At 56.2% G+C, this 23063-nt stretch overlaps 1 protein-coding gene across 3 annotated transcripts in view; it reads left to right on the top strand.

Annotated features, from left to right (window-relative positions):
- RAB11FIP3 (RAB11 family interacting protein 3) overlaps positions 1–23063 on the top strand; it is a 67949-nt gene that overhangs the window by 20078 nt on the left and 24808 nt on the right. For all 3 annotated transcript variants that reach the window (XM_045993765.1, XM_045993766.1, XM_045993764.1), the window contains 2 exons: positions 7211–7304; positions 17242–17333. In XM_045993765.1, coding sequence (XP_045849721.1) covers positions 7211–7304; positions 17242–17333 — 186 coding nt within the window. The remainder of the gene's footprint in view (positions 1–7210; positions 7305–17241; positions 17334–23063) is intronic.

Genomic DNA, 23063 nt, shown 5'->3' with positions numbered 1-23063 from the left:
TCCTTTAGAGCAGAGGAAGGCCCTCTTGGGTCAGTATTCCTCATAGCCAAAGTCGTATTTATTCGTCCATTCTTAAAAAACAGATGCTCTAGAATGCCTACCACAGGACATGAAATCTTCCCCAGTCTCAACTGGCGACGGGAGTGTGTTCTCAGTTGGGATGAATCTAGCTGTCTGCCTGTCCACCCCCAGTAAAATGCTGCTGATCAATTTAAAGGCCCGTGTGTAGACAAGTGACAGAATAAATGACGTATATGAAACGTCTGGTGATAGTAATAAAAATAATCCCTTATTCCTGACACTCTGGTTTCCGCTACAGATTGATTTCAGGTACAGGAGCCCCAGTGCGAGCTGGGACTTGGTCGGTGCCCAGCCTGGAGCACTTGGCCCTGCGCGGCTCCGATGTCCTGCTGTTGGGCAGACAGGCGCCTGCCTGCGCACGCCCCATCCCCTCTTCCCGGTGGAGTAACACCGTCTTGGGTCAGCAAGCATGTGGTTCTGACGTGTGCGCTCGAAGAGGAAAGAACGCAGGCCCCAGTGCACAGTCTGGAAGAGCAGGCTCCCCACGTGACCCTGCTGCATGGAAATGGGTTCATATTCCTGCGGGCCTGTCGGGGGGCAGTTCAGGGACGGCAGGGGGAGCTGCAGAGGCAAGCCAGGCTTCGGCTCCTTTAGCCCTGTGCCCTGTCTCACCCCACGAAGCCCTCCCGGACTGGGCCTCCGCCCCTCTCTCAAGCTCCAGAGGCCCGGGCTGTCCAGAGTGCTTGTTGAAACGCGGCGCTAGGTCTCCCCCGCAGGCTCGCGTCCCAGCAAGTCCTGGGTGGGCCAGGACCCCAGGGCGGGCTGCGGTGTCACTTTCCAACCTTGGCCGCACTCAGGATTGCCCAAGATGCTGTAGACTGAGGGGCCCAGCTGAGCCGCAGACATGTTCTCTGGGGGTGGGGGCCGGAGGAGCGCTCGGAGCCTCCCCTCTGTGAGCTTGAGAACCTGGCTGTGAAGGAGCGCCTGTCCTCCCGAGCAGGAGGAGCGCCGGAACTTGGAACAGGAGTGGGGGCCTCTCTCTGGCCGGTCTTGGGGCACGCTGTGTCGCTGTGTCATGGGTGAGGATTGTAACCTTAGACCAGGACGCTTGTTTGACCAACAGCTGGGAGGAGCCACAGGGATGGCTCGGGGGGAGGCCGAGTTTGGACCTGAAACGTCTCTGGAGAGGGCGCCTCACTGGGTCCTGGGCCCTGTCTAGCTTTTCTCAAGGAGAAACGGGCGGTCAGGATGGGTGCGGGTGCACATGCTTTGAATAAAGAAAGTGTTTTCTCTCCGCTCATTCTGGAGCCTTTGCTCGGGCTCCAGAAGGCTGGGCTCTGTGCAGGAGCTGCTCTCTTCTGCTCAGCTCTGCACACTCGACGCAGTTGGGCGCTTCCCCGGGTTCCCGCTGCTGGGGCAGTCCTTTCTGCCGAGCTGCTGGAAGGCACACACATGTGCGTGGTGGAAGGCGTTTTGCATCTGTGCTTGGGTTCCCAGGGCAGCCCCCACGGGCAGCCCCCACCCGGCTGCTTCGTCGGGTGGCTTTCTGGACGAAGGGACAGGGGCACAGTCTCTTGTGGGTGTGATTCTCAGATGAGCTGTGCGAGCGCCAGGCTCCCTCTGCTTGTTTGCAGTGTCGTCTCCGGCCCGCGTGCGCTGTGTTGGTTTATGCTGCTAGAACCCAGGAAAAACAAGGCTGGAGTTTTTTGCTGTAGGGAACAAAAGCCCTTTTGTGAGAATGTGTCAAGAACACTAACAGTGTAGGGGCGCCTGGGTGGCTCAGTGGTTAAAGCCTCTGCCTTCGGCTCAGGTCATGATCCCAGGGTCCTGGGATCGAGCCCCACATCAGGCTCTCTGCTCCGCAGGGAGCCTGCTTCCTTCTCTCTCTCTGCCTGCCTCTCTGCCTAGTTGTGATTTCTCTCTGTCAAATAAATAAAAAAATTAAAAAAAAAAGAAAGGTTGAAAGATCAAGTCAGGAATATATCCCAGAGGGCGCCTGGGAGGCTCAGTGGGTTAAGCCGCTGCCTTCAGCTCAGGTCATGATCTCAGGGTCCTGGGATCGAGTTCTGCATCGGGCTCTCTGCCCAGCAGTGAGCCTGCTTCCCTCTCTCTCTCTGCCTGCCTCTCTGCCTACTTGTGATCTCTCTCTGTCAAATAAATAAATAAAATCTTAAAAAAAAGGGGTGCCTGGGTGGCTCAGTGGTTTAGGCCTCTGCCTTCGGCTCAGGTCATGATCTCAGGGTCCTGGGATCGAGCCCTGCATCGGGCTCTCTGCTCAGTGGGGAGCCTGCTTCTCCCTCTCTCTCTGCCTGCCTCTCTGCCTACTTGTGACCTCTCTCTCAAATAAATAAATAAAATATTAAAAAAAAAAAAGAACACTTACAGTGTAATAAGACAAACTACCATTCTTCTTTAATGGGCACAACAAGGAAAGAGACATCCTACCAAGTCAGACAGACCCAGGTAAGCACATGGAAAGATGCTCGAGATCATGAGTCGTTAGTGAAATGCAAATTAAAACCACAGCGATATCGCGTACTACGAACAGCTGTATTCACAACAACCCTCAACACGGGCACCGGGGGGCTCCGTCAGGGTCTGCCCTCCACTCACGGCACGATCCCGGGGTCCTGGGACGGGCACCATGACAGGCTCCCTGCTCAGTGGGGAGCCCAATTCCCCCTCAGCCCTCCCCCCAGGCTCATGCTCCCTCACCTCCCTCAAAAAATAAATAAAATCTTTGGGGCGCCTGGGTGGCTCAGCTCGGGTCATGATCTCAGGGTCCTGGGATCGAGCCCCGCATCAAGCTCTCTGCTCGGCGGGGAGTCTGCTCCACCACACTCCCCCCACCTGCTGCTCTGCCTGCTTGTGATCTCTCTCTCTGTGTCAAATAAATTAAAAAAAAAAAAAACTTTTAAAAAATAAAATCTTTAACAAGGGGCACTTAGGTGGCTCAGTGGGTTAAGTCTCTGTCTTCGGCTCAGGTCCTGGGATGGAGCCATGTATCAGGCTCTCCGCTCAGCAGGGAGCCTGCTCCGCCCCCCCCCACCCGTCTCTGCCTGCCTCTCTGCCTACTTGTGATCTCTGTCAAATAAATAAAATATTTTTAAAAACTTAACAAAAAAATAAATGAATAAAGAGATAAAAAGGACTGTAGAGCAAGTGATAAGTACTGAAAACACAGGCAATCTAATGTAAGAGTAACAGAAGCCCCAGAGAAGAAAAGTCAAAGCAAAGGTACAGAAAACATTAAAACTCTGTATAAGAAAACTTCTCTAAAACAGAATCTTCAGTGCATGCCGAACTACCACCTCAGGCACCGACAGCTCAGGACCCCAGGAGACCCTATTCCAGGACTTACTCTGGTGAATTTCCTGGACGTTAAAGGGAAAAGTCTAACAGTACACAAACGTCAACTGACTTTACAAAAGAAAATTTGATTATCATTAAACTGTTGAGCAGCAACACCCAGTGACAGGGAATGTTCCAATCCCATGATCTGGGGTGTTGCTCAGGACGGGCGCCTTTATGCCACTGAAGGAGAGGACAAAGATGCAGACGGAAGGCCTGAAGCGAACACCTGGTGATCCCGAATGTGCCCGGAAGAGACACGATGAAGTATCGCTCGCGCAGTATTAAAGGCAACAAAGACCTTCTAACTCTGCCCAACCGACAGTGAGCACCCTGGCAGCCAGGCCGTGATATTTAAGCCCCACTTCCCATGGAGAGGAACCAGGAGCCTTGGAGGCTGGCCAGGAAGCGGACACATGGAGCCCGCACTCCCCGTCACACCTGAAAGCAAAGAAGCTGTCCAAGTCCCCTTAAGTCACAGCCACTGACTCAGGAGCCAGCCCTCGGCCTTCACAGCCAGAGGGGAAGCACGAGCCCGATGAGAAGGGTAACTCAGAGGATGGAGACACCTCAAACGCGCTGTAACCCGCAAAGGCGCAGTAGGGGAAAGCAAAGGACCCGGCGTCCCTGGAGGACACTAGCGCAAGTGAGAAACGACGGGAAACAGTCAAGCGGTTCGCCCGCCTCTCCTACTCTAACTGTTTCTCTCTATACAGCACGTCAGCGGGGCGCCTCGGGCGGCTCAGTCGTTGGGCGTCTGCCTTCGACTCAGGTCGTGGTCCCGGGGTCCTGGGTCGAGCCCCACATCAGCCTCCCTGTCCCTCTGCCCCTGCTTGTGTTCCCTCTCTCACTGTGTCTCTGTCAAATAAATAAATAACATCTTGAAGAAACCAGAGCATCTCCGCTAATGAACGTGGGAGGGACGAAGGACCAAAACGCCACCCCTGCAATGCTCAACGCAGTAGTGCGCAGAACCAGGGACACTCCGCGCCACCTAAAACCACGCAGACAGACCACGCGACACCACCCATCTCCTGATGAAAGCACGCACCACCGCCTAAATCCAGCCTGCACCTAACTACCAATGCACAGAAATACAGTGATCGGCACGACACGTTTCGACAGCATCATGTGGCTGTAACCAGCAAGCCCACTCCGTGAGGACCCCGACAGAGAAGTGAGCTGCTGTTTCCAAGGGAAAAAAGATGGAGAGGAAGCCCTCACTATGAGACTTGGAAGACATACCAATCTGGGACCACGTAAGGGGTTTTTGGATCCTGATTCAAATAAATCGTTGTTTTAAATCCTATCTACAAAATAATTAGAAATGTGACTACTGATCCTAGATACTGAATACTATATGATACTAAGACAATTTTTACAGGTGCGGTCATGCTATTTTAGTAATTTTTTTCATATACTCACTGAAGTATGTGGAGATACTTCGAACGCTGGGGACTAAGGGACATCCACGGCTACACACATGTGGCCGACTGGCCATGACTGACCGTTGCTGAGGCGGGGGTGGGGTACTGGGGAGACATCGCACCACTCTACCTACTTTCGTATAGGCTTGGACTTTTCCATAATGAAAATTTTAAAGAGAGAAGACAAAAGAACAAAGCCAGCAAGCAAGAGAGGACCAGTGCTGGAGGGCGGCGAGGAAAAAAGGGTAAGGCACTTGGCCCGAAGACAGCTCACGTCTCACCACAGAAGGAGGCCAGAGCCATCCGGGAAAGCCAGAGGACAGGAGGGAGAGGCCATGCAAATACTTGGGGATGAGGTGTAGATAAGACATTTTAAAGGCAGAGAACCAGGGCTCAGGCTACAGTGCGCACGAGCCCCTGGCCGAGTTGGCCAAATCTGTTAATCCACACCACCCACAACCGTCTCTCAGGGCCGCCTCTGCAATGGGCAGGCGGGCAGGCCGCCACGTTCAGCCCTCGCACCACTATTTGGGTAACATAAAGCCAGACTGGAAGAGGACCAGCTCGAGCTGACTGACCCTAACAGTCCAGGGCCCTCAAGCCACAGACTGCGTCTCCCTCTTCTCCCTCTACTATGTGGAGAAGACGGTGGCCACTGTCCTTCCTTCCCAGGGCCCTACATGCTGCTGAGATGCGGGGTCTGGGAGTCCGTTCATCCGCTGACCTTGAGACAACTCATTTGGAATCACTGATAAAATGCCTCCTTCCGCATCTCACAGAACCCTTCTTCCTAAAGCACACGATCTCCAGTGAGAAGCTCACTGGAAACCTGAACGGCTACCTAACCGGGAATGCACGCGGGCCATTCTGTCCTGAAGATGCCTGAGAATTCTGGGGCACCTGTCTGGCTCCCACAGCAGAGCACGTGACTCTTGATCTCAGAGTCACGAGTTCAAGCCCTACAGCAGGCGTAAGTTTTACTTCACCAAAAAAAAAAAAAAAAAAAGATTGCTACGAATTTCAACAATGCAGCTACTGATTGAACACAAAGTACAGAGTTGTCCATTCTGAAACATTAACCCAAAGCTTTTTAAATAAATCATTAACTAGTAGGTCTTTATATAAGTTACCATGTTAGAAGATGAATCAAAGTACATACATTTTTTTAAAGTGCACTTTAACTATACCTTCTTTTTTTTTAATTTCTTAAAAAGATTTATTTATTTGACAGAGAGATCACAAGTAGGCAGAGAGGCAGACAGAGAGAGAGGAGGAAGCAGGCTCCCTGCTGAGCAGAGAGCCCGATGTGGGGCTCGATCCCAGGACCCTGGGATCACAACCTGAGCGGAAGGCAGAGGCTTTAACCCACTGAGCCACCCAGGCGCCCCTACACTGTTAGTGTTCTTGACACATTCTGGGTACAAGTCCTTTATCTGGTATGCTGTTTGCAAATATCTTTTTCCAGTCTGTGTCTTGACTTTCAGTTTTACTAATAGTGACTTTTTTTTAAAAAAGATTTTATGTATTAAAGAGTGAGAATAAGAGAGATCACAGAGAAAGAGGGGGAAGCAGATTCCCTGCTGAACAGGCACTCCCCCATATGGGACTCGATCCCAGGACCCTAGGATCATGACCCGAGCTGAAGGCAGAGGCTTCACTGACTGAGCCACGCAGGGGCCCTTGACTAATGGTGTCTTTTGAAATGCAAAAGTTTTAAATTTTAATGAAACCCAGTTTATACTTGAAAATAAAGGTATGCCTGCGTGGCTCAGCTGTTAAGTGTCTGCCTTTGGCTCAGGTCATGATCCCAGAGTCCTGGGACTGAGCTCTGCATCAGGCTCCCCCCACAGCAGGAAGCCTGCTTCTCCCTTTCCCACTCCCCCTGCTTGTGTTCCCTCTCTCGCTGTGTCTCTGTCAAATAAAATCTTAAAAGAAAGAAAAAATATAAATATCTTCTTTCTGAAGAATTTCATTCTCTGTAAATCCCAAGTGTGAATCATCTTACTTTTATGATTTTTGGTATTCGGGGTCTACTTGCCTATTTTACTAAGGATTCTGCACAGCCTGCAGGGCCTCTGGGAGTGGACGGGAGGGTCTCTGCTGTGTTAGCGATAGTCTCACAACGGCTCGAATAATACCTAAACCTTCAGCGCGTCCGATCTTCTCCCTTGGGGAGCACGGCTGTTGACCTCTGCAGGATCTTATTCCCATCACTGACGGTCCTGCGTGCTGTTGGCCGGCCTCACCTGGGAGGCCTCCCGTCGCTGGCCGCAGCTTCTGGTTCCTCTTGCTCTCGGTCCTGTGCCTTGCAAGCAGGCTGCTCGTGTGGGTGTGGGGAGAGGGTCGAGGGCAGAGCGTACCCGTCCTCCGATTGTAAGGCTCGATAACATCGTCTCTCTTGACAATTCCAGGTGAAGGACTTAACGAAGTACCTGGACCCCGGTGGGCTTGGTGTGATCAGTTTTGAGGACTTCTGTCGAGGGATCACCGCGATCAGAAACGGAGGTCAGTGTTTCCCTCTCCTCGCGTCCTGCTCCTGCCCTCGCCTTGGCTGTGCCCCACCCACTCTCAGCGGTGCTCTCTCGGTGCACAAGCGTCCCCCCCTCCGAGCCCCTACGAGACCCTGGGTTTCGGGCGCGCTCTCGTTTCCTTCGCTGCTCGCACGCTGTCTTCCAGAGCTGGCTCAGCCTCCTGGCCACGGTGTCAGAAGGCGAGGGCCCTTCCCGCAGACGCGCCAGAGGACCCCGCGGCCCCCGCGGCAGCACCACGTGTGTGCGAGCCGCTTCCCCCGCGTGGTTGCGGGTCCGCCGTGCTCCGCCTGGCCCCCGCCGCCACGGGCTGCATGCCACCCCGAGTGCCTCTGCCCGTGTGGCCGTGGTACCTCGAGTTCAGTGTGTGTTTGCGGTCTTGCTTTGAGTGAAAACGTCCCTTATGTAAGTGCACGGACGTTCAGTAGATCTTGTCACTCTGAGTTTTGGCCGTTCTTCACGCCTATAATGGAAACCCCTGTCGGTGCTACCGTCCTGCCGACCGTCCCTCGCGGCCTGCAGCGGACCCCACTCCTCGCTCCACCCGGGCTGGCGTTCGTCCCCCGGAGACACTTTTGCCCCTTGGGCATGGCTCCGCAGAGGGAACTGCCGGGTGCGCTCTTCCGTTGGCTGTTGCCCGCCTGTGGTGTTTCTGAGCCCCGTCCGCGCTGTGTGGACCAGGGTCAGCTTTTCGATGGCAGGACGGTGCCGCACCTGGTGTTCCACACATAGCTCTCTTGCCCGGGGCGGACACTCGGCGTTTGGGCCGTGTATTTCCAGCTTGGGGCTGTGATGGGTACAGCCCCTCCTGACATCTGTGTGTGTCTCTGGGCACGTGTTTTCATGGCTTTGGGGCCGGTGCACAGGGTGCGATGGCTGGTTCTGTGGGTGCGAGCTTAGTTTCTTACCCTCGCAAGTTGCCCATATGCCGCCCATGTTCGCTTCGAGTTCCGGAGCTCTGGAGAGCCCCCCTTGTCTCGCGGCCCGGCTTCAGCCTGGCGTGTTGGGCTGATGGTGGCAGAAAGGCTCTGGCAGCGGGCGCTTCCCTTCCTGCTGCGCTTGTGAGAGGAGGAGGAACAGACCTGATCGTGGCCGGCTCATAGGATGCCCTCCGACCTGAAGTCTGATCTGTAGTTGTTGATAGAGTTGGCTCTGTGGTCCGTCCCCTGTCTGTTAACCTGCGTTAACCCTTTGCCCTCTCAGTCAACCAGTCCGCGCACACGAGCGCCACCATCGCCCAGGAACCCTGTGGGCCTTTGGGTCCAGAGCACACCGAGTAATGAGAGGAGGGTTCCCAGGGGAGGGAGCCGTGGGGTGGGGGTGGGGTCCGCGGCACGGAGCCATGCAGCCGCCTCCAGGCGGGAGCCCCCTCGGAGGAGCCTGGAGCGGAGCGGGGGAAGGCCGGCCGGAGCGAGGTCTGGGCCACGTGCTGGAGCTGCCCTGAGGCCTGTGAGATGAGCACGACTGAGCTGGAGGTTGGAGAGGCTGCGGGCCCTGGCCTGTGGTGAGGCTGACACATGGGGCCTGGTGGGGAGACATGGCGAGCGGGTGGGACAGGAGACCCTCGGGCGGTGGTCCTGGCAGGGGGTGGGCGGCGAGGCTGAGGAAGAGAGCCCTTGGGGGTTAGCGTCACATGCCTGTGTCTGCAGCCGCGCAAGCAGTATGTGCTGACCTTGGGTGACCGTCTGAGGTCAGGTATGCAGTTAGACGTGATGTTGTTCAAGCCTTCATGCTCTTGCACAAAGATTTTAGCGGCGGCTTCATGGAAACGCTCAACCGCCGGTGTCCTTGGTGGCTTCCTAAATGGACCACAGTCCCGCCCCCGGGGCCCTTGGGATGGCTTTGTTCTCCAAAAATTCCATCAGTTAACTTGGAAACTCAACATATATGCTTTTTTCTCTTAGTTTTAAAATCCACTATGATTTCTGACTAATCAGTTATTTAAAAATTCTTTCAACTTCTGAATGTCTTTTCAGATTTTGTCATTAATTTCAGACCTACTTGTGTGTGAGAGAGTGAGATCTCTGTGTTCCCTGACATTGCTTGGGGGTGTGGTGTGCGAGCCTGACGGTGCTCTCTCTGACGGAGGGGCCCCACAGCGGGTGTCTGAGCTCCATCACCCGGGTGGTGGGGGCCTCCTGCAGACGTGGGGGCGGCCTCAGTGGCCGGCAGCTTTAATTCACCTTCGTGCTGACGTAACTGACTATCCGGGTGTAGGCTTCTGGGTGGATGGGGACAGAAGCTGGAGGGCCCCAGAACTCAGGCGTCATTGGAGAAGCCTTCGCTGCTCGGCCTGACCGTGTAGGGCTAGGAAGGCAACAGGTGCATAGAGGCCAAGCCCAGGACACCTGGCAGTTACCGTTGCCGGGAAAGCAAGTAGCTGAAACACAGGGAAAATGTGCTTCTAGAATCCCGGTCAGCTGGCAGTTGAGTGCCGTGTAGTCATGATAGTGAGAGCCGTTGAACGTTCGTGTTACCAGAGACTAGACGTAACCAGTCTGGAGGGCTGGCGCAGGCAGAGTGGGGAAGGATATGCTACAATCCTCAGGTACTGTACCAGGATGTCAGTAGAAAATTCTAGAATTCAGGAAGTCACAGGAACTATTTAGAAACACTCTTCATTTAATTTTTTAAAAAGATTTATTTATTTGACAGAGAGAGAGATTACAAGCAGGCAGAGAGGCAGGCAGAGAGAGGGGGGAAGCAGGCTCCCCGCCAAGCAGAGAGCCCAATGCAGGGCTTGATCCCAGGACCCTGAGATCATGACCTGAGCCAAAGGCAGAGGTTTTAACCCACTGAGCCACCCAGGCACCCCTCTTTATTTTTTTTAAAGATTTTATTTATTTATTTGACAGAGCAAGAGAGAGAGCACGCACACAAGTAGGCAGAGAGAGGGGGGAAGCAGGCTCCCCGCGGAGCAGAGAGCCCCATGCGGGGCTAGATCCCAGGACCCCGAGATCATGACCTGAGCCGAAGGCAGATGCTTAACCCACGGAGCCACCCAGGCGCCCCCGAAACAGTCTTCAGTGGAACGAGGATGACAGGCTGTGTGAGGACTGCTCTCGGCACTGGTTCAGTTTCCAGCCACGGGAGGGATGATGTGTGCCCCTGGGTTTGTTGTGACCCCTCCTCTCATTACAGACAGGAACCCATTACCCCTGCTGACCACAGAAACCCAGAACGCTTGAGCTGCTGGCCACAGTGCACTGGCCAAGCCTGCCGGGCGGGAAGCTCGCCACACGGCCTTACTGGACACTGGCATCTGTGTGTCTCTGGGCCTCCAGCCCCGGGACGGGAGGGGTGAGACTGGGCTTCCTCCAGTTCAGGGGGGTTTGGGAGTCGAGACTGAAGGGTCGCGGCTGGGAGCAGCAGTGGGCGCTGGTCCTGTGGACGTGGGCAGGAAAGAGCCCAGGGCAGCAGATGGCTGGTGCCATCCGTGTGGCTCTGAGGCCCTCTCTCAGCCGAAGTCCGTGGTCCTGTTGCCGGGCTGGTGGCTGGTCTGTGGCGACAGGCAGAGTTCGTGCACACAGGCAGGCTCAGCTGCAGGAGTTCCGGGGGGGTCACCACCTGGCCGTCAGCAGGAGCTCCTGGAGAGTGTGTGACCCGCTGCTCTGGGGAGAGCTGCCGGCCTCTCATGCCGGGCAGGGGGAGAAGAGCCGTCTCTGCCGGGGCTGCCGCTTTTTCTGCAGGAAGGAGGGGCTGCTGGCTGTTGCCCCGCGTGGCTGTCATGTGGCTGCAGGTGTCTGCAAGTTGAGTGACTCAGGGACCGTGTGGATATCAGTCTGGTGAGGGAAGTGGCCGTCTTATCTATTTTTTTAAAGCTGTTTTTTATTTATTTGACAGAGACACAGCGAGGGAGGGAGCACAAGCAGGGAGTGGGAGGGGGGATGCCCGCTTCTTGCTGAGCAGGGAGCCCGAAGCGGGGCTCGATCCCAGGGTCCTGAGATCATGACCTGAGCCAGAGGCAGAGGGTCCTGCTCTAACGACTGAGCCGCCCAGGTGCTGCGGAAGTGGCCGTCTTGAGAATGGCCTGTCTCCTTGAGGCGTGACGTCATCCTGACTCACTGAGACAGGACCTGCATCCACACCCACACCCCTCCTCCCTCCTTCTTCCCTTGGTGGGGGCCATTCCCCCTTCTGTCTGCCCCAGGGCTTGGTGGAGAGGAGCCTGAGACCAGGCCTGGTTGGGGTCCTGGACTCTGCCTGAGGGGAGCTGCCCAGGGCTCTCTGTCTCCATCCGTAGCTTGCTCCAGCCTGCTGTCCCCTGCAGACCCCTGTCCTGGCTCACCTGGCCAGCTCTCCCTGGCGCCCCTGTCCTCCGTGGCACCGGCCTCTGCCTTCTGTTGGTCCACTGCTGCGTCCGCACTGCCTTCGGGATCTGGGAGCGGCCCCCACTGCTCGGAGCCGGCAAGTCGGGAGACCTTGGTGGAAGGCCTGCCTCGGTCGGCCCCCGCACGCCATGGAGCCCCACAGGAGTTGTTTGAGTCTCAGTATTTTCACATTCTTTTGGATAATCGTCCACTTTGACTTAATTAAAAACAAAAACCTCCCAGCCAGTCCCAGAGTCAGCCTGGATCCTCCAGGAAATAGTGAGCCCAGCCGCCTGGCAAGGGCAGCGCAGTTCCCGAAGACGCCAGCAGCCCCCTCCCCCAGAAGACCCGCAGGAGCTTCCCCAGAGCATGCGCAGCTGCCCTGGTCCGGCACTGGAGAAATAGTCTAGAGTATGGGGTTTTTTCTCATGATTCTTTCATCTTTCCATTTTAATTTTTTTTCCCTTTTCAACTAATTTCTGATTTTATCAACTTCTGTTTTAAGTCTTTTTTAATTTTCATTTTTACAGTTACATTTTTTTAAGAGGGGAGAGGCCTTTTTATTTATTTATTTTTAAAGATTTTATTTACTTATTTGACAGAGAGAGAGATCACAAGTAGGCAGAGAGGCAGGCAGAGGGAGAGGGAGAACCAGGCTCTTCACTGAGCAGAGAGCCTGATGAGGGGCTCCATCCCAGGACCCTGGGATCATGACCTGAGCCAAAGGCAGAGGCTTAACCCACTGAGCTACCCAGGAGAGCCCCTCCAATTACATTTTATCTTTTCATTGTATTTAATCTTTTTTTTTTTTAAGATTTTGTTTATTTATTTGACAGGGAGAGAGACGGAGAGAGATAGGGAGGGAACACAAGCAGGGGGAGTGGGAGAGGGAGAAGCAGGCTCCTGCTGAGCAGGGAGCCCGATGCGGGGCACAGTCCTAGGACCCTGAGATCACCACCTGAGCTGAAGGCGGATGACTAATGACTGAGCCACCCAGGCGCCCTCATTGTATTTAATTTTATATATATACAAAAGTTTTTCTTTCTTTACAATTTAGTTTCTTATAACAAACCAGATACACCCAGGATCTAGTGTGTCTCTCTGTTCTGTTCACCTGTCTGATTATATTCTCTCTCTCTTCTGATTTGTTTCACGTCTATTTCTCTGGGGTCATTCTTGCCATTTTAATGTTTTGTTCTCTCGTTCAGAGAGAATACAAGATGAAAATGCTGTTTTATTCCTGTGGTGAGAACATTCTGGAATAGAAGCATCCCCTGAGGGCGAGGTTCGGTCTCAACACGATGCCATGTTGCAGGTGGTGTCCACCCCCCCCGAAATTTAGCCCGTGGGGGCAGACCCCCGCTCCTGAGGTGAGGTGGGAGGCCAGGGGCCCAGCTGGATGGTCTGCTGCCGGGCTGCGCGACGGGTCCTTGTCCAGTGTCTGGGCAGAGGGCGGCTGCCCTGAGAGCTTGAAACAGCCTGGATGAGGGCCACAGCCCGGGGAGGGCACAGCTGATCCGTGAGGACTGTGGGCACAGACAGTGCAGCTGGACTGCTCCAGGCTCCAGGGACACAGCGTACCCCCTGCCCTCAGGACAGCCCACAGACGATGAGGCCGGGCAGCTACAGGAGGGGACAGGAATTTGGGAGGTGAGGGCGCCTAGGTGTGGCACCCTGGCATGTCTGGGGGCTGCAGGGAGGCCGATGGGACATGGAGTTCGGACATGGAGTCTGACAGCAGAGGGGAGGGTGTGGGGGTACAACTGGCCAGCTGTGGCAACGGGGGACCCGGATGTCTCCGCAGGTGGGTAGGTGAGTGGCCCCTTGGCTCAGTGCCAGCGTGCCAGCACCAGGTCCTGGCGCGGGCATGAAGGGCCGGGCCTCCAGGCGCCCACGTGGGCTCGGCGGGCCGTGCTGGTGGGGGCGCCCCAGCTGCGCATCTGTCGGACGTCCTGCGGTGGGCTCAGGGAGTCGGGTGTTTTCCCGTTTCTGTAGTTGGATTTCATCACTTTGGTTAGGACGGGAGAGTGAAAATAACACTGTAATAAAAGCAAGTCAGAGCTGATTTTGCCGTTGTCGTTTGAGAGCATTTGGGAGATCGGAGCGTGTGCTTGCCAGAGCCGCCTTTCCCCTGGCGCTCCCCTCGGGTGCTCCTGCGGCCGTGGGCAGCCTGTCTGGGCTGGCGGGCTCGCTCCGCTCCCAGGAGCCACCCAGCGGGGGACTCGGTGTGTTGACCCAGTTGGCAGCCCCGTGCAGGCCGATCGGCACTGTCCCGCCACAGGCCTTGTTGCAGGAATAGAACGCGCTGGGGGAGGGTTGCTGCAAATAGGCCATCGTGCCGGCCCACCCCCACGCTCTGGAAGAATAAGAGAAAGCACATTAAAAGTGTCCACTTAATGAGAGTTGTTGTCGTTCGCACTGAGAAGACTCACAGGAGAACCGTATCTCGTTCCCGTCAGGGATGTGACAGCGCCAGCTTTGTTCACACCCCCTGGTCCACCGTGTGGGACAAGACCCCCGACCACTGTCCACCCCTCAGGGCTGAGCACACGTCCGCCGCGTCCAAAATGGTCAGCTGCATTTTGAGACCTTTGAATTCCGTGTTTCAGGTTTTTGAAGGGCGAGGAAGACTGTGAACATCTGAGAGGGGGAAATAGGCCAAAGACAGTCTAGCTTTTTACAAAATCAACATGCAGTCTCGAGCTGTACTGGGGTAGTTGGCGCCCCTGGGCCCCCTTGCCCCCGAAACCAAAATCTTGTGTCCACAGCAACCCTGGCCCCTCACCTGCACCAGAGACCGCGAGCTCTAGCGCAGGGCCCCCCTCAAGTGCTGGGGTCCTCCACCCGTGTGCCTGCAGGCTCCTTCTCACCGGCTCCCGTCTGTCCCACGCAGGTACTTAGCCACAGTCCTGGGGAAACCACACAGCACAGGGACCTGTGATTTGTTTTTTGTTTTTGTTGTTGTTTAAATATTTTATTTATTTGAGAGAGAGTGGAGAGCACAAGCAGGGAGAGGGGCAGAGGCAGAGGGAGAAGCAGGCTCGCCACTGAGCAAGGGCCCGATGCGAGGCTCGATCCCGGGACTCTGGGATCATGACCCAAGCTGAAGGCAGACGCTCAACTGACTGAGCCACCCAGGTCCCCCCCACCAGGTACCCATGGTTCTTGAAAGCCACACGGGGTTTTCAGCATAAGAGCTTTAATCAGTATTGCGACGTAGTTTGAGTCAGCATAGGCATCTCAGAGTTCCTGAACACGGAGATGTTTGAGATCACTCAGTTGCTGAAGGAAAGCGTTGTCATTCTCGTTAAGCTGAGGGAGTCCTTCGGAACCAGGACGGTATAGCCACGTGTCCTGCTGCTGCTTCATGGTGAAGGTCCTTCAGGACCCATTGTCCCTCTCCTAAGCAGCCGGCTTTCGTGGTGACTTCAGAACCTGGCTGGGCACAGGAGATGGACAGCGGCATTTCCCCCAAATGGCCAGCTGCCAAAGAAGAAGGTCACGTGCCGGCTCAGTCATAGGGGCACGTGGCTCTCGATCTCGGCGTTGAGAGTTTGAGCCCCACGCTGGGTGTAGAAGCCCACTTCAAAAAAAGGAAAACAGGGGCGCCTGGGTGGCTCAGTGGGTTAAAGCCTCTGCCTTCGGCTCAGGTCATGATCCCGCGGTCCTAGGATCGAGTCCCACATCGGGCTCCCTGCTCCGCGGGGAGCCTGCTTCTGCCTCTCTGCCTCCCTCTCTGCCTACTTGTGATCTCTGTCAAATAAATAAATAAAATCTTAAAAAAAAAAAAAAAAAAGGAAAACAAGGAACTGATGTTAAAATGTTAGATTATGTGAGTAACTAATGTATTTTACATAAGTAATTCCTATTAATCGGTTTTCTACTCACGACATTGACACCCAGTGTATGGGCTTTCATCACCAAGTGGCTCTCCGGTTCTCTGGGGACACCAACTGGCTGTCCTGCAATTTAATTTGCTCTGACACCAGCTGTCCGGAGTTCACGAAGACCCCACTTCAAGCATCTAGGCCACCCACACTTCTGTCTGACCTGACAGTGAATCCAGGTTCCCCAGGACCCCTCCTCCGGTTTGATCGTTTCCCACAGTGTCTGAAGAACCCAGGAAGAACGTCACTCACCAGTTAGCAGTGTATTTAAAAGGCTACAAGTGAACAGACAGATGAAGAGGAATACGGGGCGAGGCCTGGAACCGTCTGGAACGCAGGGGCTTTCTGTGCCCATGGGGTCTGGGATGCACCACCTTCCTGGCATGCTGGTGTGTTCACTAACCTGGAAGCTCTCACAACCTTTTCGTTTTGGGTTTTTTGGAGAGGACCCATTGGTCGTGGGTGATGGGCTCGGTCTCCAGCCTTCTAATCACACGTCGGGACCCTTGGCCACCAGCCCCCAAGCTGCTCGAGTCCCCTGGGTGGTGTGAAGCCGGGTGAGGCGGACCAGGGGAGTCTGGTCAGGGGCCCCCACAGCTGCTCCTCTTGCCCCTGCTGCTCAGCGAACTCCCAGGGGCAGGGACAAGGGCACAGAAACGGTTCTTCTTAGCTGGCGATATCACAGAGACACAGCAGGAAACTCAGGCGCCTTCGGTTGCTCACCTGCTCTCCGGAACGTGCTGGGCCCGGACGGCGCGCGAAAGACCCTGGGAGCAGTGCCTGTCCGGCCAGAGAAGGACTGCTGCCGTGGAGCACTGCCTGTTGGAGCAGGACAGTCGGCCCGTCGTGCCGGGCTAGCTTTTCCTTTAAAGTCTTCCTTACTACGAAATAAAACATGTATCGCAGAAGATGAAGTTGAGCAAAAACAAGGGAAACAAGAACTGCCAGTCAGCCCAGCAGCAGGGTGACGCGCGGTTCCGGTCTGTCTCGTGGTAGCCGCACCTCCCCAAACACACCCAAAGTCTGAAAAAACTAGAGTTGGGTACCGCGTGCTTTTTGTCGCGGCCTTGAGAGCCCGCCCCTTCTCTTTACAGTGCTGTTGGGGTGTAATTAATAAAGCGATCGTATTTATCTTAGAGAAAGTGGGGGGGCAGAGGGAGAAGAGAATCTCCAGCAGACCCCCCACTGAGCAGGGAGCCCGACATGGGACTTGATCCCAGGACCCTGAGGTCATGACCTGAGGCTGAAACCAAGAGTCGGACACTTAGGGGCGCCTGGGTGGCTCAGTGGGTTAAGCCTCTGCCTTCAGCTCAGGTCATGGTCTCAGGGTCCTGGGATCGAGCCCCACATCGGGCTCTCTGCTCAGCAGGGAGCCTTCTTACCCCGCTCTCTCTGTCTGCCTCTCTGCCTGCTTGTGATCTCTCTCTCTGTCAAATAAATAAATAAAATCTTTAAAAAAAAAAAAAAAAGAGTCGGACACTTAACCAACTGACTGTGTCCCCAGGTACCCCAAGGCTATCAGAGTTTTTAAAGAAACAAACACTTTACCATTCAGCCTCCACACCACCTCTGGAGAGGAGACCCGCTTTCCTGTCCGAACCACGCTGCTTCTCGTGGGCTGCCCGAGCCCCTGCTTGCATTTCCCACGGTGGCGCCTTCTTCCCCGGCCTCCGGGGTGCTCTGGGTTCCCTGCTGAGTACAGTCTTCTCTCCCGCAGAGTCCGATGGCCAGCTGTGCGGGGTCACACCCGCCCAGGACGAGGAGCCGCCTGCCTGCCCCGATGAGTTCGACGACTTCGTTACTTTCGAGGCAAGTGGTTCTCACTGCGGGGCTGAGAGGGGTTTGACCTGACACGTCTTGCTTTTTGCCTTCTGAGTCCTGCTCTGCTTCGTGGTGCCCAGGCTGTTTCTGTGGGAAGTGCCATGGAGGGCAGGTCGGGGCTCACCTTGCAGCCCTGGGCCCAACCGGGGACTCTGGGGGGCTCACCGGCTGCTCACCCGAGGCCATTGGTGGGGACCCCCTTAGGGCCTCTTGCCAGCAGAGGGACAGGCTGCCCTGTTTAGGCTCTGCAGTGGTGTTGCTGTCCCCTTTTCCCGGGCTGCCAAAGCCAGAGCAGGGGACATGCTGTGAAGGTCTGGTTTTACCACATTTCAGATCATTTTCTGGGTTTAGGGACTTCTAACACCTCATGCCCCTTTGCCACCTGCTCCCACGGTTGCTATGGTTACATGGTGTCACCTGTAACTGTGGGTGTTTTGTTCTCTTCACGGCGGGGAGGTCTCGGAGCAGCCACAGAAGACAGACTGCACGGTTGCGTCACACCAGTGGAGGGTGCTCAGATGCCGAGATAGCCCGTGTGGCGGGACGTGGCATTTTGTCTTAGGATGTGCATCAGAAACTCGGGAGCCCCTGGGCAGCTGTTGCCCAGCGAAGGTGCAGGGAACAGCGCTGGGCTGCGGCGTGGTGGCTGTGAGCCTTGGCGCCTCGCTCAAGTGAGTGGTGGCTCGAGGCAGGTCCCACAGTCCACAGGAGTTCACTGCTGTCCTCTGGAGTCTTGTGTCCTGGCTCGGAGGGGGGCTGCTCCAGCCACGGGCCAGCCCGCAGACTGCGTGGGTTCACTTTGACTGTCACTTCTGATGCCACAGACCTCTGGGCCCCTGGGGAGCACTCAGCACTCACAGCTTTGTCCTGAAGTACCAGCCAGGTCTGAGCCCCCAGGGGCAGGGACCACGCGGCCTTGCGTCCTGTTCAGTGAGGTTGGCGTGTTCATTCTGTGTGTGTGTGACCTGGGGTTCCCAGGTGGTGTCCGGCCGTTGGTGGCCGCGAGCCCGTGTGGCTGGGTGGGGGCTGCAGGCGTGCGGGACTCGGACGTGTCACGTGTCAGTCGCATGGACCGCCCGACCGTGTGATGGAGAGAGGCGCTTACCTCACCGGAGCGGGGCAGCTGGCTTGACAGCAGGGCGGCTCTGTGCACCTTGACTTACCTTGGGTTTCCCAGCAGTGCAGCTTAGGTCAGGGAGTCCTTCTTGCCTTGTTCGGAGCAGCTGGAGGGGTCGCCGCCCCACCCGTAGGCCGAGACGCTTGTGCAGGTAACATCGGACCTTTGTCCCCCTCCCAGCAGAGCCAGGCCCGAGCGCCAGTGTCTTCCGCTCCGTCCCTCAGGGTTCTGCTAGGGCCTTCTGTCGTTTTGCACGCTTTCTGTGGAGGTGGGTGCAGCGGGTTGAGTGCTGGTTTCCCAAAAGATGGGATCACTCGGACCTGTGAACGTGACCTTATTATTTCGAGAAAGGGTCCTTGTACATGGAATTAAGTTGAGGGTTTTGAGAGGAGATCGTGCTGGGTAGTAAGTAGGCTGGGCCCTGAGTCTAGTGACAGATGTCCTCAGATGGGGGGACACACAGGAGCCCTGCGACGGAGCCGTGGGGGCTGGAGGGATGGAGCCACATGCCCAGGGCTGCCCGGGCCCACCAGGAACCCCCCCTTGGAGCCTTGCTGACACCTCCAGAACCAAGAGGACACATTTCTGTTGTTTGAGACGCCCAGTTTGTGGTCGCTTGTTGTGGCAGCCCGGGACACTGACACGGAGTCTGAGTCGGTGGTGAAAGGCGTCAACGCGTTTTGTGCTTAAAGAGCCGGTGTGGCCGAAAAACAGCCTCTGCGGCTGGGACTGCCTCCTGAGCCCTGGACAGCGGGCAGGGGTCCTGGCCGACTCTGGCCCCTCCTAGCCTCTGTGCCGGTGGACCCGAGGCCCACGGGAGTGTGGTCCTCCCGCCTCTGTGCCCTCAGGGGACCAGCTCCCACCTCCCACGTGTCACCTTCAGAAGGCGTGGTAGGAATCTCCTGTTTCAGAGAGTGCAAAAGGGATGCTTCTGACTTTTTTTTCCCAGAAAGGAGGAAACATTTATGTTTAAGGTTTTGTTGTTACTTTTGGAAAATAGTTAATATTTTATGTTTGCAGAGCTTTAGCCTTTCAGAAGACGGAGCACGTAGTGCAGAGAGTGCCCGTTCTCCCCACCGCACAGCGGTCCCCCGACACCGATGGTCACGAGCACCGTGCTCCGATCGCTGTGCTACGTCTGTTAGACTTGATGACCCAGCATTGATGTCTTGTGGGTAATGGAAGCCCATAGTAGACATTAGGGGTCCCTCTTGGTGTTAATGCATTCTGTGGGGGGGGTTTATTATAATTTGTTAGAAGATTTTATTTCTTTCTTTGAGAGAGAACGACCACGAGCGGGGGGGGGTGGGGCGGAGAGGGGCAGAGGCAGAGGGAGACGCAGACTCGGCGCTGAGCAGGCCTGACGAGGTTCTTGACCCCAGGACTCCAGGACCCCAGTCGAAGGCAGGCGCCCACCGACGGAGCCCCCTAGTGTCCCATGTGTTCTGTGGGTTTGAGCAGGTGTCCAAGGTCACGTGCTCACTGGGCGGCACCGTACAGAGGAGTTTCGCTGCCTCCAACACCCTCTACTCCCGGGATTCATCCCTCTTTCCCCGCCAGAAGCTGGCGGCCGCTGATCTGAGTGTCACCGAGTTGGAATCCAGTGTGTTGGTTTTGCTGACGGGGTTCTGTCGCTATAATGCGTTTAAGGCTTTTCCATGGCTTCTTAATGCTTTCTATGGTCTTTAGATGTAACTTTCAGGGGAGTGGAACCAAGTACTGTGAAACTTACAGAAAGATGTTCGTTCTTTTTTTTTTTTTTAAAGATTTTATTTATTTATTTGACAGAGAGAGAGATCACAAGTAGGCAGAGAGGCAGGCAGAGAGAGAGGAGGAAGCAGGCTCCCCGTGGAGCAGAGAGCCTGATGCGGGGCTCGATCCCAGGACCCTGAGATCATGACCTGAGCCGAAGGCAGCGGCTTAATCCACTGAGCCACCCAGGCGCCCCCGTTCTTTTTTTTTTTAAGATTTTATTTATTTGACAGAGATCACATGTAGGCGGGGGTGGGGGGTGGGGTGGGGAAGCAGTCTCCCGCGGAGCATAGAGCCCGCCCAGGACCCTGGGATCATGACCGGAGCTGAAGGCAGAGGCTTCACCCACTGAGCCAGGCAGGCGCCCCGAAAGATGCTCTTTTTAAAAAAAACTTGCACGTCCTGCAATTTTAAAGTTCAGTACAGTGTGGAGAATATGTGCGTCACACCCAGACACCCCATTCGGAGACCCGCTGCTGGCCATCTTCAGCGCTAAGTCAGCCTTGTGCTAACTTCCCGAGGGAACACACAGCAGCGTGGGTCGGGGGCGCCTGGCCGTTCCCCGCTGGGCCGCTGCTGGACCCTCCTCTGCTTCCTGTCTGCTCCTTCCTGTCGCCTCCAAGGAGAGTGACCTGTGGCCTTTCTGAGAAGAGGGGGATGGGGTGAGGACTAAGTAAGATTTGTCAGATTCACGGGAATGCGGAGGGGAGGGCGGCTGCCCAAGGCCCCTGCAGCCTGCCTGCATGAGCTCATCACTCGGGGCAAGGGGGAGGGTCACAGAGAACAGTCGCAAACAGGGATGATAAGAGTTGTCCCTGCTGTGCCTCCCCTGTTCCTCCCTCCTTCTCCCACCGAGGCCTCTAGAGGAAAGAGCCGCCTTAAGAAAATGATGGGGGCTGTGTCTTTTGTGCAAACTGTTACAACAGAGGTTTGAAAGTCAAGAACAAAAGCCACTGTTCTGTAGTTGTTAAAAACCCAGTAAGGACACTTCCTGAACTTTGCCTCCCTTCCCTGGTCAGCACAGCAGGACGATTAATGGAGCGTGTCTGGGAGCAGGTTAAACTTTCCCCAAGGCTGCGATGTCCCTTCAGGTGAGCATGCAGGTTTTGCTGGACTGCAGCAGACTGGCAAATAGAAGGCCACGAGGTTAGTCGCGAGAAGCTAGTGACCGTTCTGGACAGGCGTCTCCAGTGTTTGCGAGCACGCCTTCTCAGAGCGGGCGTGTGGAGCCAGGCGAGGCCTGTTGAGGCTGCCGGGGCTGGCGCCTGAGGGTGCGAGGAGCAGTCGGTGTCCCTCAGAGGGACCATGACCTGGGCAGTGAGGACACCGGGCAGCGTTGGGCACGTGTGAGCTCCTGGCCGCTGGCTCCGAACCCAGCGTCCGCGTCCATCCGCAGACCCTTTGTCAACGGGGGAAGGTAACTGCAGCATACGGCAGAGTTTTCCAAATGCACGTGGATTTTCCGATGACTTCATCTTAACATCTGCAGTTTGTAGATATTTTAAAAGAAGAGAGCATAGATTTGCCTAGATTTGTGGGCTTCTGGGCAAAGTTGGGTCCTTTGTGGTGGCAGATACGAGCTGACGGGTCGGGTATGTGAGCTGGTCCTGGTCTCGTGTGCACCACGGGGAGGCGCTCTTCTCCTGCAGGCAGGTGTAGCCCGTTGCTCTGGGCAGCCGCCCAGCTGGCTGACATTGATCGGGGCAGATGCTGGGGGTGAGCCGGGGAGGCAGCACCTGCGGGGCGAGCGGGTCCTGACCCCCTCCAGCTGCGGGTGCGGAGGGGGCCTCCGGGACGCTATTCACCGTTTGGGACAGATAAGGTGTAAGCGCAAGCTCGAAGCCTTCAGTGAAGTGGAAGCCACGCTCACCTGTCCGGCTCTCCTCCCAGGTGGGGGGAACAGATCTGCTTCAGGAAGGAGTGGTCGGGGCTGGGGGAGCGCTCGCCCCGCTCTGCCTGTCGGAGAGGAGGGCGAGTCGCCTGCAGTGGAGCGTGTGTGCCCGGCCTGCAGCAGTCAGGCTCGTCGTGCAGCGTCCGCCTCGTGCTTTCTGTGTCCGTGGAGATGGGCTTCCACCCTGAGCTGTCCTGTCCACGCGCCAGGGGACTTCGGGTTGCAGCCCTGGCCTCAGCTGCACGATTCTCATGAGCTCCTTGCAGGCAAAATAACCAGGACCAAGAGCCCGCACCTCCTCCCTTCCCGGGAAGCAAGGCTTCGCTCTGTGCTGAGCTGGCCTGCCCTGGCGCACACGCAGCAGCCCGTCGAGGGCCTGGGCCCCAAGCCGGGGGGGGGAAGCGCTGAGCTACTTCAGCAGTGTTGGTGGGTGGACTTTTTATAAAGCCTCGAGAGTTCCCTCGAGATTTCCCTATAGGAAATCATCTCAGGGTCTGCAGTCCATGACATCGGGGCCCTCGCTGAGCTTGCCAGCTGAGGGTTGCCGTGTGCAGTCCTGCCTGCTTCCGGGGTCTGAGGCCCGAGTGGTTGAGGCAGGGAGGGCTACAACGGACTGTCTTGCAGACAGAGTGGGGTTCAGGGGGCCTTCCTCCTGTCCTTGGGTGATTCTCAGGCATCACCCCCTCTGTGAGTGTGCAGTGCCGTCTGGGCAGCGAACCAGTAGCCACCCTGCAGCAGACGTCAGGAACCGGCTGCGGACTTCGCGCCTGCTCTGTTGCGCTTCTTGCGTGGGCTCAGCCGCGGACGTGCGGGTGCCTGCCCAGCTCAGATGGCCCGTCCCTGCCCGTGCTGCCCGAGCACAGAGCCAGTCCTGAGCCCGGCCGGAGGCGATACCTGCTCGGTGACGACGACCCGCTGAGAGTGATTTCCCGGGTTCAGATTCGGAAGGGAGGGTTTT

Source organism: Meles meles, chromosome 21, assembly GCF_922984935.1.
Source record: "Meles meles chromosome 21, mMelMel3.1 paternal haplotype, whole genome shotgun sequence".
Classification (NCBI taxonomy): Eukaryota; Metazoa; Chordata; class Mammalia; order Carnivora; family Mustelidae; genus Meles; species Meles meles.
The sequence above is the reverse complement of the archived record's forward strand: the minus strand, read 5'-3'. Positions and strand labels throughout refer to the sequence as shown.